We start from the raw sequence: 15,557 nt of genomic DNA on the forward strand, positions 1-15,557 counted from the left end.
CACTGTGGTACCCGCAGGCCTCGCGGGGAAAGCCGGGCTGCCCCTGTGTCCTCGATATGAACGGCTGTGCATATTAAGTCAGACAGGCTATGTCCGCAGGGGCTCTAAACCTGTCCCCAGGACTCCCTGAGAGCAACACTGCGCCGTGTAAACAAATGTCCCATGTGGGTGGTGCTGGAAGGAACAAAAGTTCAAACAAGCAGAATCGTGTGGCATTGGGTTTTTTCCCCAAAATGTTGACACCTGCTGCTTTTTTCTCCTCTGGTGCCCCAGCTCTATTGGAAAAGGAGGAGAGACAGAGCAGGGAAAAACAATCTCATTTTCCACCACCCACTTTCGATTATTCATAGTCTTGTAGGAGATGAGAGCGCTGCCAGTGACAAATTTAAATGACAAGTCTTCTAAAATCCTGACGTTGCGTGTGCGCTCACACCCTTGCAAAGGCACTCACCGCTCCCTCCAAGCTCCAATTAGCTGGAATTTCACAGACCCGATTCCCTAAGGAACACTCACACAGATGGGTATTGCTTTCACAAAGTTAGTGGGACTTGAAGGGGAAAAAAAGCAATAATAATTACCAAAATAGCAATTACCTATTCGCTGAGGCTTCACGCTTGAGTGCCTGCATAGCCTCTCCCCTCGCGGGAACGGAGGACGGAGGGAGCCGCGAGAGGAGGAATTGAGTGAGAACGTTCATTTCGCCCAGAGCTGCAGAGTGTTGGCTGTGGAGAGGAGAGGGAGGCAGTATTCTCCCCCATGCCCAGGCCCCAGAACCGGCAGGAAGTGTTCTCTTGGGTTCTCTCGGGATTAAGGGGCCTGAATCTAGTCCCTTCCCCCACTACCCCCAGGTGCAGACTCTAAGTCCTTTGGGCTCTACATCGGCCAAAAGCAAGGAAAACCTCAGGGGGTTGCTGAGAGGCTAAGGAAGCGTCTCTAGCGAGAGAAGCTGCATTCCTGGCCTGGCATCACTCAGCCTCATCTGTGCCACCTGCTACCCAAAGCCCCTGGGAGGACCCCAAGGTGGGGCATAGTGTCACTTATCTGGTTGCGCACTCCCGACAGTGAAAGGGGATTTTAGGAGGCTTTCCACAGCACTTCTCCTTCTTATTAATAAGTCCTTACTAATATAAACAGGGAAAGTGGTACCTACACGTCATTAAACATCCACTAATTACTTATGAGACTTCAATAACCCACACTATGGACTCCCCAACACCCCAATCCTGGAAGAAAAAGGAAACACACCCAAAAGTTTGGATTTCTCAAAACTCCCTGTTTACATCAAGCATCAACGGCTGCTTTGTTCACAGCCGAATCCCCAGCCTAGGGAGGAGGGCTGTCCAATAAAAGTTTCTACAATGATGGAAATGTTCTATGCTGCGGCGTCTGATATGGTAGCCTCCAGCTAGCCACATGTGGTTTTCGAGCGCTTGAAATGTGGCTAGGGCAACTGAGGCCCCGGATTCTTTATTTTATTTAGTTTTAATTTATGTAAATTCACAGAGCCATATAGGGTGAGTCACTACTGTATTGCAAAGCATAGATCCAGAGAGTGCCTGGTATACAGCTGGTGCTCAATGAAGATTTGTTCAAGGGAAGAATGAATGGACAGTAGCTCACCATAATGTCCTGATTAAGCAGGATTCCCATGTTTTTTGAGCACTCACTTTAAACAAATCCCTGTTTATGTCTACAACCTTCTGAGTTAGGTATGTTTATTATCTCTGTTTTACACATAGAGAAGCAGAGGCTCAGAAGAGTTAAGTGGAGAACTGCCAGCCACGTAGAACGTGGCAAGGGAGGACTCAACGCCAGGCCATACACAGGATGGGGCAGCCTCTTAAAACTAGTCAACTTTTCCCCTGATGACAGAAGGATCTGGATACCTCACTTTACTTTCTACAGATGACACCAAATTCAACATTTTTTTTGGAAACCTGGAAAAGGAAAGAACTTTTCCTTATGAAATACAGCAATGGATATGCAGAGTGTCAAGGGTGGGGATCTTCTGAGAGCCTAGCCAGCGCGCTCACCTAGCAAGGCCCTGTTAACTGAGTCTGGGTCCCAAGCCAAGAACTAACTATACATGCCATCACTGGGGCCGTTCCCTAAAACCATCACCCACGCGGCAGACTCCTCTGCCGTGGCTTCCTGGTCATCATCTCCACAAGTTCTCACCTCCTAATGCTGCCAAGCACGTCCACCTCTCATGCACTGAGTGTCCTTCTCCAAGGAGAGTCCTTCATCCCTTCTCACACGGTGACTCACAGCCCCAGCCCGCCTTGCCCCTTGGACCACAAGGGCCTCGACCGTGTACACAACAGAAAGACGCCCACCATCCGACACAGCACAAAACCAGAAACCGAGCACGACCTATAGTGGTCGACTACAGGAAACATAATTTTTCCTGAGTGCTGCTACAGAGCCAGGTGGTTCCCTGAAGAGGATTTTACATCACAGAGGCTTCTACAACTCCCTTTCAGTTATTTAAATCCGACCCGCTGGTCCCATATGAGCCCCACCTCCTCCAAAGGTTCTTCCCAAACCCTTCAGCCCTCAGGAATTCCTCTGTCCTCAGCTCTGAGGCAACATCCATTATCTGCAAGGGACCCAGGCTGCCTGAGGGGATGGGCGCTGGGGACCAGTGTGGCCTTTTCTCACAGGCGATGTGCATTTTAGCTCTAACCTCAAACTCCTCCCTCATCAAAACAAAAGCTCATCAATGAACCTGGGCTAGCCCTTCTAGAGAACAACATGGCAATACTTCACCCCCTATCAGAGGAAGCCCCTTCCAAGTCTCACCCTGTTGCATCCACACAGAACTTTTTTTTTTTTTTTTCTTTTGCGGTACGCGGGCCTCTCACTGCTGTGGCCTCTCCCGTTGCGGAGCACAGGCTCCGGACGCGCAGGCTCAGCGGCCATGGCTCACGGGCCCAGCCGCTCCGCGGCACGTGGGATCTTCCCGGACCGGAGCATAAACCTGTGTCCCCTGCATCGGCAGGTGGACTCTCAACCACTGTGCCCCCAGGGAAGCCCCACACAGCACTTTTTATGAAGAGAATTCTGTTCAAACATTTTCTCTACTTTTCCTCTTTGTTGTGGCACCCTTTACAGACTGGCACTGTCAGGCTGCCCGGGTAGCCAACCCTTAATCCAATACTGATATTTTGGGGTTACTCAACTGCCTTAAGCAAACACTTCCTGCCATTGCAGTATAACGATTCATACTGTACTTAATCACATGTTTTGTTGCACTGCTGTGTGCTTGTGTACGCTTATCTTCTCTCAAGAACAAAGGCCATATCTTTAAAGGCCATTAAAGAAAAATAAATGGAAAAAAAAAAGAGAGAGAGAGAGAAACACTCTCCAGACATTGGACAAAATAAGTAACTGTAACTGAAAGGTCCTAGAGCACTTCTGAAAATCTTCAAATTGGGAATGTCCCTCAAAGGGTGTTCTGTATCTCATCAGGGCCCAGGGCAATGCGGGAGCGATAGTGTCAGCATCCGTTCACATGATTGTCTCGCTCTTTTAAATAGTGAACCATTCCAATGAATATTTGGCAAAGCTAATTTCACTTGGGATGGAGAATTAGTTCAGCTGTATCTAGTTCCAAAATCAAAAATAGAAGTCTTTCAAAGCCCCCAGAAACCTACCCCTAACTTAACAACATAACAAAATCGTAAAACCATTGCTACTAACTCAATAACAAGATGACAAACAACCCCATTTAAAAATGGTCAAGAGATTTGAATAGACATTTCACCAAGGAAGATATATGACTGGCTAATAAGCACATGAAAAGGTGCCCGACATTATTAGTCATTAGGAAATGCAAATCAAAATCATCATGAGATACCCCTATGCACTATCTATAATGGCTATAAGCAGGAAGACTGACAGGATCAAGTGTGGGTGATGATGTAGAGAAATTAGAATTCCCTACCTAGCAAGTAGGAATACGAAGTGGTACAGCTGCTTTGGAAAAGTCGGGCAGTTTCTTAAAAAATTAAATAGACATACCATATAACCCATCAATTTCACTCCTAGATATCTGTTCAAAAGAAATGAAAACATGGGTCTACCAAAGACCTGTATGCAAATGTTCACAGCAGCATTATTCACAATAGCTAAAAACTGGAAACAATACAAATACCCATTGAATGGTGAATGGTTAAACAAAATGTGTTCTGTCCATACAATGGAATATCACTTGGCAATAAAAAAAGAATAAACTTCTGATTCATGCAACAACACAGACTAACATGGAAAACATGCTAGGTGAAAGAAGCCAGACTTAAAAGACTACATATCGTATGACTCCATTTATACAAAATTGCTAGGAAAGGCAAAATGTTAGAAACAGAAAGCAGGTCATTGCTTGCCTGGGGCTACGAGTGGGAGCAGGAATTGTCCAAAAACAAGCATGAGGAAACTTTTGGAGATGTTGGAAGTATTCTAAACCTTTTTGTGATGAGAGTTTCACAATCATATACGTTTACTGAAAATCATGAGATCACTTACAGTGGGTGACTTTAAGACATATAAATCATATCTCAGTGAAGCTGGGGTTTTCGTTTGTTTGTTTTTCTAAAAAGCAATGCTAAAGCTGCAACTTAATCTGGGGCTTCAAAACTCCAGTTTCAGTTTATGGATATTACGCTAACGACAAGAGCATCTCAATAGCCTAAGGGCTATTATCGTTGGAAATTTAAAAAACAGTTCATATCATTTTAATGTAAAGTCATTTTTCCACGTTTTTTTCATACTCATTAACAATTCTCAAGGAAAGTCTAAACCCCAAGGCATCCCAGAACTTGCCCAAACCTGACAGACAAACTCCCAAAGCCCTGTTGACAGGTGTAGAACCATCAGGGCGAGGGGTCAGTGTGGCTCTCAGTGGTGCGTGTGGCCAAGTCTCTTCCCAACATTCCCTTTGGCTTGAGTCTGAAATAAAAAGAACCCCCCACCCCCAAGGTCTTCTGGCTTAGAGAAGGATGTTCAGTGAGTGCTCTCCTAGGGGCCCACACCCATCAGCTGAGCTCCCCAGAGCTGCTTCTCCACCAACAAGTCTCTCCAAGCCCACGTCTGTGTGACACGTCTGCTGGGTGTCTCATGGCCCGGCTCGCCTGGCCAGGTGGCATTGATCCAGCCACAATCTGTACTCATCAGGATTCCCCAGAGAAACAGAACCAATAGGATATGTATACATGGGGTGGGGGGTTACTTTTAAGGAATTGGCTCATGCCATGATGGGGCTCATGCCATGATGGGGCTCATGCCATGATGGGGATTGGCACTTTGCAGGACAGGCCAGCAGGCTGGAGACCCGGGAAGAGCTGATGTCGCAGTTCCCAGCAGGAAAGCAGCCTGAAAGCAGAAATCCTTCTTCCTCCGGGACCTCAGTCTTTCCTGGCTCCTTAGAGGTCCTAAGCTAATACTTGAACTCAAAGGGTCTCTGTCTCCTGGTGGTCCTCTGCTGGCACATGCCACACGGGAGGTGGCACTCAATAAGGCTTGCAAACCTACAGACGACCATTAAACTCCATGGAGTGGGTCACGTTTACCTGCTCTCCCATCACCGACTTTCAACATATGCACACCCTACATTTAATAATCCTAACAAGGTTGGCATCATCTCATCATGACATATATTTTTCTCTCTGCTGTTTTACTATGGTCATTAGAAGAGCAGCAAAATGCCAAATGTGTATTTCACAAAGTAGGTGAACAACCTACGTAATTAAGAAATGTCTACATCTGTAAAGTCTTCACCCAAGTCTATGTTCTCATAATCAGCACCTTTGTGGAGTGTGGCCCAGCTCAGAATGACCACTCAATCCCTCCACCTCCACTGCCCTCCAGGAGAGTGGTCCCCCACATTGCGAGATAATCTCCAAAAAGACTGAGCCGGGAGATAGCATCAGGCACAAGCAGGGACACCTGGGGTGGGGAGCAAGGCGAGGACTGCACTTTTCAGGTGGCTGAACCAGTAATATTTCTGTTTGGGAGCTACATGTGGACAGTGTTCTGCCCATCACACGAGCCCAGGAAGCAGAGGAGGCTGCTCGAAAGACGGATGGGTGATGAAGGCGACACATGGAGAGAAGCAGAGCACAAAATGGTAAAATTCCAGGAGTTCATGGTTTCCAGGTACCTACTGAGACCCAGCTACATCCCTGCCCCGAGTTCCATGAGACAGCCCTGCATCCTTCCCACGGTGACGATAAAGCTTCCCAGGAGGATGGTGAGTTCCTGGTAACACCATCGGCACTTTCTAGATCACGTATCTGTGAAGCAAGGACTAGATTTTCAGCCAAGACAGCACCTGAAGCTTGGCTTGTGCATATTTCCTTTTTAAAATAAAAAAACGTTTAACTGTATTTTCTGAGTCTAGCAGAAAGGAATCGTCTCATGAGAAAAATGAGGGAAAATAAATCTTCAGAAGCACCGTTTGGAATAAGCTAAATCCCTGACCACAGTGGGAAGAAAGAGAACTAACATTTATTGAGTCTATGCAGACAGCTAAGGGGCGGCCGTGGACTAGGTCTTTATCTACCCCCCTCATTTTAATTGTCATATCAACTCTATATGATAGTATCTTTAGCTCCATTTTATTGATGAAAAAAATGAGGCTCAGGAAGGACATTACCTCTCCCAAAGCCACACAGTGCCACACTGCCAAGTTTTCCCAGTTAGTTTTGTGTATCACCACATCTTAAATCATGATGCTCTTTGCTGGACCATGATTTCCCTGAATCAAAATATAGAACGAATTGCCTGTATATTACGTTCTCAGTGAAACCCTAAAAACATGCTATTTACTCTCACTTTTGTTGTTGTTCTTTCCCAGTTTCAGGTATCAAAATGTCCAACTTCTTCATTTGGCTTCTCCCTGCTCCAATATAAACTCCTGCAGAACTGTACGTTTGCAAAGCCAGATACCATCAACAAAATAATCACTCACCCAAGCCTAATTTCAATTAGATAAAATGAGGCTGGTGATGCTTGACTTTTCCTAACAGTAAATAGAGTCATTTCTGTCATTTACATAATGCCCCAGAGCTTCCTCAACTCTAAACCAAATCAGTAGACCGAAATCATTTCTCTCCACGTTCAGGGGCGGAAACTTGGAGAAAAATGCAATCACATTTAATACAGTCTTCAGACAGGCATAGATAGAGAACAGACTTGAAGGAAGAACAGGAAATGCAGGGTTTGCTGGAGTTTCAGATGGTGACTGTCAAGTCCAAATACACAATTTCATTATCTGCAGCCCTATCTCTGCTAGTGTGGCAACCATGACCAGTGTGACCCCGTTTCCTTCCCGCTCTCTCAGGCCTGTCCCAGCAGCCCTTCTCAACCTTGAGCAACTTGCTGACACTGTGAAGTAGGGCAGAAAAGGACATAGCGCTCCCAGTCTGCGGCTAATGATGCCAAACAAGTTGGGGCAAGACCAGTGTGCAGCAAGGTCAGGGCTCAATGAAACTCTGCAGCCTTATTCACTATCCCCAAAGCGCCATCCATCCCCCAGAGAGACTTTCCCCAGGGAGCCTGCACTACTATCTCCAAAAACCAGGGCAGGGACCATGAAAACAGACGTCGCCACATGACACACAAAGGCAACAGGTATTTTAACACAGCTCCCCTGCCAGGTGAACGACTCAAGGCCGTGGATGTCTTCTTTTCCCAAAGGCAGAGAGCCATCACGCCTCTGTGTCTGGCTGTGGCAGCATCCAAACCACCTGGGAGCTGGAGGGAAATTCTGAATCTCAGGTCCCATCCTGGAATTTGCATTTTGACAAGATCCCCAGGTAATGCAACCGCAAATTAAAGTTTGAGAGGTACTGTGCTACTGCACGCAGGACAAAAATGTTCTGTATTGATTGACACATCCTCTTGATGAGCCAAGCATTCGTTCATTCGACGAAAAGCATTCATTTGGCATTCAAGAAATATTTATAGTGTGCCTATGAGGTGACTCAGTGCCCGGCACTGTCTAGGGGAGATAAGGCAACTGGGTGAGCCGAGCAGACAAAGGCTCTACCCCCTCAAAGAACTTACATTCTAACTGGGGAGACAAATAACAAAGAGAAGAACAAGCAAACAAATGAAAGAGATTATCGCCAACCGTGATAAAGAGTTCACGTAGTCATTCTACGAGCACACTGGCGTGTGCAAAATGACATCTGCTCTCGATTATTCATTACAAGTTGGTATAAGCAAAAGGTTGGAAACAGGAGAAAATACTTGCAAATGAATCAACGGACAAAGGATTCATCTCCAAAATATATGAACAGCTCATGCAGCTCAATATTAAAAAAAAACAAACAACCCAATTCAAAAAATGGGCAGAAGACCTAAATAGATATTTCTCCAAAGAAGACATACAGATGGCCAAGAAGCACATGAAAAGCTGCTCAACATCACTAATTATTAGAGAAATGCAAATCAAAACTACAATGAGGTATCACCTCACACCAGTTAGAATGGGCATCATCAGAAAATCTACAAACAACAAATGCTGGAGAGGGTGTGGAGAAAAGGGGACCCTCTTACACTGTTGGTGGGAATGTAAACTGATACAGCCACTATGGAGAACAGTATGGAGGTTCCTTAAAAAACTAAAAATAGAATTACCTTACGACCCAGCAATCCCACTACTGGGCATATACCCAGAGAAAACCATAATTCAAAAAGACACATGCATCCCAATGTTCATTGCAGCACTATTTACAATAGCCAGGACATGGGAGCGACCTAAATGCCCATCGACAGACAAATGGATAAAGAAGATGTGGTACATATATACGATGGAATATTACTCAGCCATAAAAAGGAACAAAATCGGGTCATTTGTAGAGACGTGGATGGACCTAGAGGCTGTCGTACAGAGTGAAGTGAGTCAGAAAGAGAGAAACAAATACCATATATTAACACATATATGTGGACTCTAGAAAAATGGTACAGATGAACTGGTTTGCAAGGCATAAATAGAGACACGGATGTAGAGAACAAATGTATGGACACCAAGCGGGGAAAGGGGGAGGGGATGTGGTGGGATGAACTGGGAGATTAGGATTGACATATATACACTAATATGTATAAAATAGATAATAAGAGCCTGCTGTATAAAAAAATAAAATAAAACAAAAACAAAAGTTTGGAAACAACCTAAATGTTGAATAATAGGGAACTGCTTAAGTAAATTTTGGTTTATCCCATACAGTGAAATACTACGCAGCCAAAAACAGGAGCGAGGATACTTTTACCTTCTGAGTTTTAAATATACATCTATGTGTATATATACACAAATTTTCAAGATCATATTGTTGCATGGTGAAAGCAAAGTATATAACAGTGAGTATAAGATGTTACTAATTGTGTGAAAAATATTTTTCAAATTCTCGACACACATATTCACCAGTCCATACTTAGAAAAGTCATCAAAAGGAGACAACAAAACTTATAACCGTGATTGCCTCCAGTTGAAGGATGGGGCTGGGGAACACTTCCTCTTCACTGTGTACTATTTCAAGTGTGTTAGAGCACTTGAAACTTGTACCACGTGAATCCATAACCTATTGATAATAACTAAATAAAAGCTACTTTTTAAGCAAATGCATTAAAGTAAGTGCAAGAAAAGGTGGAGGCACGCAGTGCTGAGCCTACAGAAGGGTATGGGTGGGGGCGGGATTGAGGAAGGGGAAGGATTCCGGGAGGAGATACCACTGGGGCTGAGGCTGGATGAACAGGCATCCACCACACACACGAGGCAGAAGGGTATTCCTGACAGAGGCAGGGACACATGAAGGAACAAGGGCCTTTCCGGGAAACACCTGCAGTTTGGTTTAGCTGAAGCGCGTGGGGTTCCAGAACCACCAGCAGGACAGGAGGCTGGGCAGGCTCGTCAGGGGCCAGGTCTTGCCTGTCATGCCGAGAAGCTGGGGCTTTGCCTAGAAGTGATGAAATGGGGGAGCAGTAATGTGATCAGGTCTGCAGTTCTTCAAAGTAATTCTGGCAGCAGAGTGGAAGGTGGACAGAGGCAAGGGTGGCGAGGGGCAGACTGCAGCCTAATTCAGATGCAGTCAGGGCCTAGCGCCTTCTACGGAGGAAGCAATGATGCAGAAGAGGGAACAGATACGAGAGGGACGAGGGGTTGGCATCAACCAGATTTGGGAACTGATTCCATGAGTGGGGTAGACACACAACAAAGGATCCCTCCAACCATCTCACCTGGGCTGCCACTCTCTGACAGAAGTAAGTGCAAAAGGAGCAAGTTTAGGGGATGGGAGAGGAAGCAATGACTTGGGGGGAGACACATGTCCTTGAGCAACTCAACTCCAGCCTCATCTGTAAGATGGGGCAAACAGCTACCTTCGAGGATTATTTTAGTCAAGAAATGAAACATTTCATATAGAGCACTTACCACGCTGCACACAGTAGGTACGTAACAAGAGGCGGCCCTGGATGCTGCAGAAATTATACATTGCAGAAAAGTCTCTCCAACAGAGAAATGCCTAATTCGCTTAGGAAGGGATTTCAAGGAAATTTTTAGAAATCAAAGGAGGATGTTGTGATTCAACTGACTGCAAGTTTTATGCCTCCATACTGGCCACAGCCCCTCACCTCGACAGGCCCATGACCAGTAATGGATCCAGGGCCACAGATCTCTCACCACTGCCGGGCAAGCAACTCAAAGGAGGACAGGACGACAAGGCCAGGACTAGTCAAGGTTGGCTTGTTTCAACATGAGGCAACCACTAATATCTACAAACCTCCAACGGCCAGACCGGCCCAATAACTGTTCGGGGTTTCTCACTTCCTGTGTCGTATGTGTTGAACCTCTAACTGTGACAGCACACAGCACACCAAGATGACCGCCCCACCAGGTACTCGCAGGTACAATGGGAAGAAGAGCCATGTCTGGGGATTTTCCACTGAAGATGAAGCCCTGGAACAAGCCTACGGTCCAGCCACATGTAAACCCAAAGCCTCCGCGTTTCCTACAAGCAGAGACTACCTGAGAATCAGGTAGTCTGATCACCTGTGAAATCAGGAATTAAAAGAAAAGTAAAAAGCCCAAGACTTAGCACGAAAATATGAACAAACCCCTATTCCTCAGTCATGATGATTAAACCAAGGCTATTTCTTACGCCTGATCCTTGGTTTTGAAAAGGTAACCCACCTCAGTCTTGTCAAGGAAAAAAAAATAATCATAGGGGTTTTTGAAAATAAGAACAGAAGAAGTATCCAGTAATGTATAATTTGTGCCACTTCCCAAAGCCAGAGCCCCCAAATGCTTTCATAGCTAAAGTACCAGAGATGGTCAGAAAACAGGAACATCCCTGCTTCCCAAATTGCCACCCTCCAGAAGACTTGCTCTAGGGCTGCTCTGCGGGTCTGACCTGGAGGGCTGTGCTGGGGTGGGGATGGGGGGGGAGGGCGGGATGTGACAACAAGGTCTTTCTGATGTGATAGGTCGTAAGCCCTCTAGCAGAGACGGGGCTCGAGACGGACCCATCTTACATGCATTGCCCTCCTAGATTTATGCTATAAGATGGTGATCATTTACTGAATATGCACAGATCCACTGTGAGCACAGACGTAAGCTACCCAACGTACATATTCGATCAAACAGAAGAGAAATATTGGCCAGAGCCTAATGACATTCCATTCAAGGCCAAAGAAAACAGGCAACAAAGGTCAGAAGCTTAATAAAATTAACATGAAAACGGACAGCCTTGGACGGTCTCCTTAGGAATCTTCAGATGTCCCATCCGAGTCAACAACAGAATGGAATGGCCTGATGAAAGTGGTTTTCTAGGGAGAAAGAGTTCTACATTCTGGTCATAATTCTCGGAAGATAGAATTAAAATATATGTACATGTCACCTACCCTAAATCCATGCCTGTTTTTAAAAATAAAACATTCTTTCCAAGATTGCATAAATTACCCTTGGTTTCTGTTCCTTCCCAGTTCTTGCCTTCTAACTCTTTTGCCTTCTTAGCTTTGTCTCTTTCCTGGCCAACAAAAAATTCCAACTTTCAAAGGTGGGCAATAACATTTTCTCGGGACCTAAGGAGTGAGCAGCCTTCCTGGTTCGTGTGAGGACTGCTGATGGACAAAAAAACATGCACTTCTTCCTCTTGGCACGGCAGGGACTCTGATACTCTGCCCTGAGATGGCCCAGTCGGCCTGGGTAAGGTGGGGGAACCCGACGGTGAAGGCTGGTAAGCTCACCCCCAACCTGCCTGTCACCAGGCCTGGGAACTACTCCTGCGGGGAATTAAGGTGGGACTATTGCATGCTTCCACGTGAAACTGGCAGCATGGGGCCTTTCCCCACACAAAGCATCCGTGCCTCTGGAACTACTGCGCTCATCCCCTAAAATTCTAAGATCCTACTCCAAATCTGCGCGGAAGACAATTCTCGGGCTGCCGCACTCGAAAGTTAACTCCCTCTGCTTTTATCAAATTAGCCTTTACTAACCTATGACCACCACCACCCGCCACGAAGACGTCCTAATAGATCGCCCGCCCCCATCCAACCACTCTCACCATCCTTGCTTTCAGCGAAGAGGAAATAACTCCAGCTAACTGTCACATCTCTATAATCTCCCACTAAACTAACTCCCAGCAGGAAGAAAGAAACTATCCTAGCAGGGCGCCACAGCTGCTGACTGTCAGGCAGTCGATTGCCCCCAGGAAAACCCGAGACACGTGTGGGCCCTTTATTCCGGCGTTCCTGGGCGCGCACTCGCCTCTCGCAGGCGCGCACGCACGCACGCACACACTCGGGCACTGCACACTCAGCCGGCGACTTAGTTTTGTCTCCCTCAGAGCAGCCCGTCCCCAATCTTAAGAATTTCCTCAGCCTGGTCGACTTCCCCGGAACACACGCGCCTCCTGCAGCCTGGGCGCCACGCGCGTGTGAAAGCGCGCCCGGGTGGTGCCAGAAGGGAGAAGGGAAGCGTAGGTGTGGGGAAGGCCAGGGATAAGGAAGGAGAAAGCTCCGAGTGGGATGTGGGATCTCAGGTGCCCGGGTCGGCGTAGATGCCATGTAAGCTTCCGGGATGAAGAGAGGGCAAGAGGAGAAAAGAAGCAGGGGATGAAAGGAGCGAGGCTGGGGATGGGGTGGCGGAGGGGGAGGGGTCGCTCACCCAAAGTCTTGACTGCGATCTGCCTGGTGAGGGGCGGCGGCAGGTTGATGCACACCAAGTCCACGTCCTGATGCAGCAGCACCTCGTCAATGCGGCTGGTGTAGAAGGGGACGCTCATCTCCTTGGCCAGCTCCTCCGCTTCCTCCTGCGTGCGGCCCCAGAGCGCCTTCACCGCGAAGCCCTCGTCTTTCAGCAGCGGGATGATGACACGGGCCGTGAGGCTGGTGCCGAACACGCCCACCCCGGGAAGCATGGCTGCTCCGGCCCGCCTGGTTCTGCTTTCAGCTCGGATCTCCGGTCGAACACGCGCACGCACAGCCCTCTAGCCAGTCCCGCAGCCGGCTCGCCGCGGTGCGCCAGCCGCCGTGCACCGGGCCAGGCGCCCGGGTGCCCAGAGCGCACGGAGCCGCAGGCGGAGCAGGCTCGGGCGCCTCAGTACGGTGACTGCTGCAGTGTCCGCCACGCGGGGCTCCAGTCCTTCCCGGAGGCGGCGGCAGGGACCCCCCGCGGCGCGCCTGCGGCCCCGAAGCCCCGCGGAGCCCGGGCTCAGGCGGCGTCCCCGCCACAGCGCGGGCCGGCTGCGTGCGCCCCGCCGAGGTCGCTCCATGGCCGGCTCATCCCCGCGCCCGTGCCGCCGCAGCCGGGACCGGCTCTCCCCCGCGTCGTTTCCGCAGCCTGCGAGTCGCACGCAGGAGCCTCGACACACTGCCACAGACCGGACCAGCCGGGCTGCGGGGGTCCCCTTCCTCCCCGCCCGCTGCTCCGAATGAAATGCACTGGCGACCAGCAGGAGGCCGGCTAAGCTGGAGGCTCTGAGGGCGCCGGGCGTGGATACGGAGCTGCAGCGCGGCGGCGGCGGTGGCGGCCACGACCTGGGGCCAGCCTTCTCATTCTGCTGCCATGTTCGCTCGCCGCGCGGCTCGGGCGGCCTCAGCCCGGGGGCAGGCTAGGGCTCCGGGATCCCGCGGGAGGGCGGAGTTGGCGAGTTTGGCTGTCAGCGGCCGGGGGTTCCTGCCCCGCCCCCGCCGCAGCGCCGCGCGCCATTGGCCGCCGCGCACCGCCCCCGCCCCCGCCGCCGCGGGCTCGGGGTGCGCGCTGCGCCCGGGCCCAGAACACGCCCGGCTCCTTCCCCGCCCCACCTAGCTCGCCTCCTGCCCTTCGCGTCTTCCCTTTCTTCGCTGTCCACCACCTCCTTCTTCCCCTCGCCTCATTCCAAGCCCCGCCCCAAACAAGCCAATACATCTATCGAGTCAGGGCGCGCCCTAATAGGCTAGTCATCTGTGCCTTGCAAGAGAGTAGCGGGCGCCCGGGCCCTGAGAAGGCCGGGGCACGCGGCCAGGTGTGAGCAGCGGGTAATTACCACCTCCGCTCCGAGAGCGTTTCCTCCGTGCCGGACATCACGCTAAAGAAGCTTTCCTTGCATTCTCCCTTATTCCTCGCATTCTCCCTTATTCCTCGCACCAACCTTAAGGTTATAGGAAACCCATATAACCGATGATGTAACTGAGTCCTGGGAAGCTTCAGGGACTTGCGCATGGTCGCGTAACAGGTAAGCAACAGGCCTGGGATCGGAATCCAGGCTCCAGAGTTTGGGTGGCGAGCGGGGGAGTTCTCCCCTGTCCTTCTAAGAGAGCCTCCAATCGTGCGCCACCCTCTCTGGCCGCGCACGCACCGTCCAGCCGCCTTCACACCAGACGGTGTTGTCTTGCTAAGCTCTCCTTCCCCGGGAGGTCGGCATGCGCCTAGACTTTGCTGTGCTGGGCGGCCCCAGTGGCGTAGGGGGTCACCGAAGCGGCTGCGGCACGTGTGTGTCACGTCTGGGTTTGGAGACGGAGGGGTCGCTGGGCCAGAAGCCAAGCCAGCCTCTGGCCTCGGGCTTTGGTTCCTTCGCTGCCCCTTTCCACGGCCTCCACTCTCCTGTTCCCCCACCTCAACCCTCTGCTCCCTTACTCAGCCCTGGCGGAAGAGCTGCCGGGCCAGGCCAAGGCTCGCCCAGCGCCCCTGGAGCGGTGGGAACTCTGTGCACGTCTGGGTTCCTGCCATATCATCGGCACCTCTCATCCTGCCTGCCTGGCTCGTAGTAAGCGCTCAATAAATATTTGCTAAATAAATGAATGAATGTTCACTGAATGCCTGTTTTGCCCCCACTTGGTGGTAGGAGGGGTGACTCGCGCTGAAAGGCAGGGGACCTGGCCTCTAGTCCAAAGTCTCTGGAGATGTCAGACATCCTGTCATGTGCATCTCTCGTCTTCAGCACTCAGCTCAATGTGGCACAGGTCGGCCTGAACACAAGAGTGAAAAGTGTGATACTTGGAAGCTTTTAAAACAACAAAAGTAAACAAATGGGACCTAATGAAACTTAAAAGCTTTTGCACAGCAAAGGCAACCATAAACA

At 49.5% G+C, this 15,557-nt stretch overlaps 2 protein-coding genes and 1 long non-coding RNA gene across 3 annotated transcripts in view; 1 reads left to right on the plus strand and 2 right to left on the minus strand.

Annotated features, from left to right (window-relative positions):
• The window catches only part of TBC1D7 (TBC1 domain family member 7), a 162,369-nt gene extending 149,188 nt beyond the window's left edge, over positions 1 to 13,181 (minus strand). Inside the window, exon 1 of the mRNA XM_027128387.1 lies at positions 13,163 to 13,181. The gene's annotated coding sequence lies outside the window, so the exon portion shown is untranslated. The remainder of the gene's footprint in view (positions 1 to 13,162) is intronic.
• Positions 1 to 14,146, minus strand: part of GFOD1 (Gfo/Idh/MocA-like oxidoreductase domain containing 1) — a 101,379-nt gene extending 87,233 nt beyond the window's left edge. Inside the window, exon 1 of the mRNA XM_027128383.1 lies at positions 13,163 to 14,146. Coding sequence (XP_026984184.1) covers positions 13,163 to 13,415 — 253 coding nt within the window. The 5' untranslated portion in view covers positions 13,416 to 14,146. The remainder of the gene's footprint in view (positions 1 to 13,162) is intronic.
• Positions 14,147 to 14,264: 118 nt separating this feature from the next.
• LOC113631753 (uncharacterized) lies at positions 14,265 to 15,292 on the plus strand. The gene is made up of 2 exons (XR_003437549.1): positions 14,265 to 14,711; positions 15,117 to 15,292. It is a non-coding gene; the product is annotated as an uncharacterized LOC113631753 (long non-coding RNA).
• The last annotated feature ends 265 nt before the right edge of the window (positions 15,293 to 15,557 follow it).

This window comes from Aethalodelphis obliquidens, unplaced genomic scaffold (assembly GCF_003676395.1).
Source record: "Aethalodelphis obliquidens isolate GAN/ISIS:26980383/991018 unplaced genomic scaffold, ASM367639v1 scaffold34, whole genome shotgun sequence".
Lineage (NCBI taxonomy): Eukaryota > Metazoa > Chordata > Mammalia > Artiodactyla > Delphinidae > Aethalodelphis > Aethalodelphis obliquidens.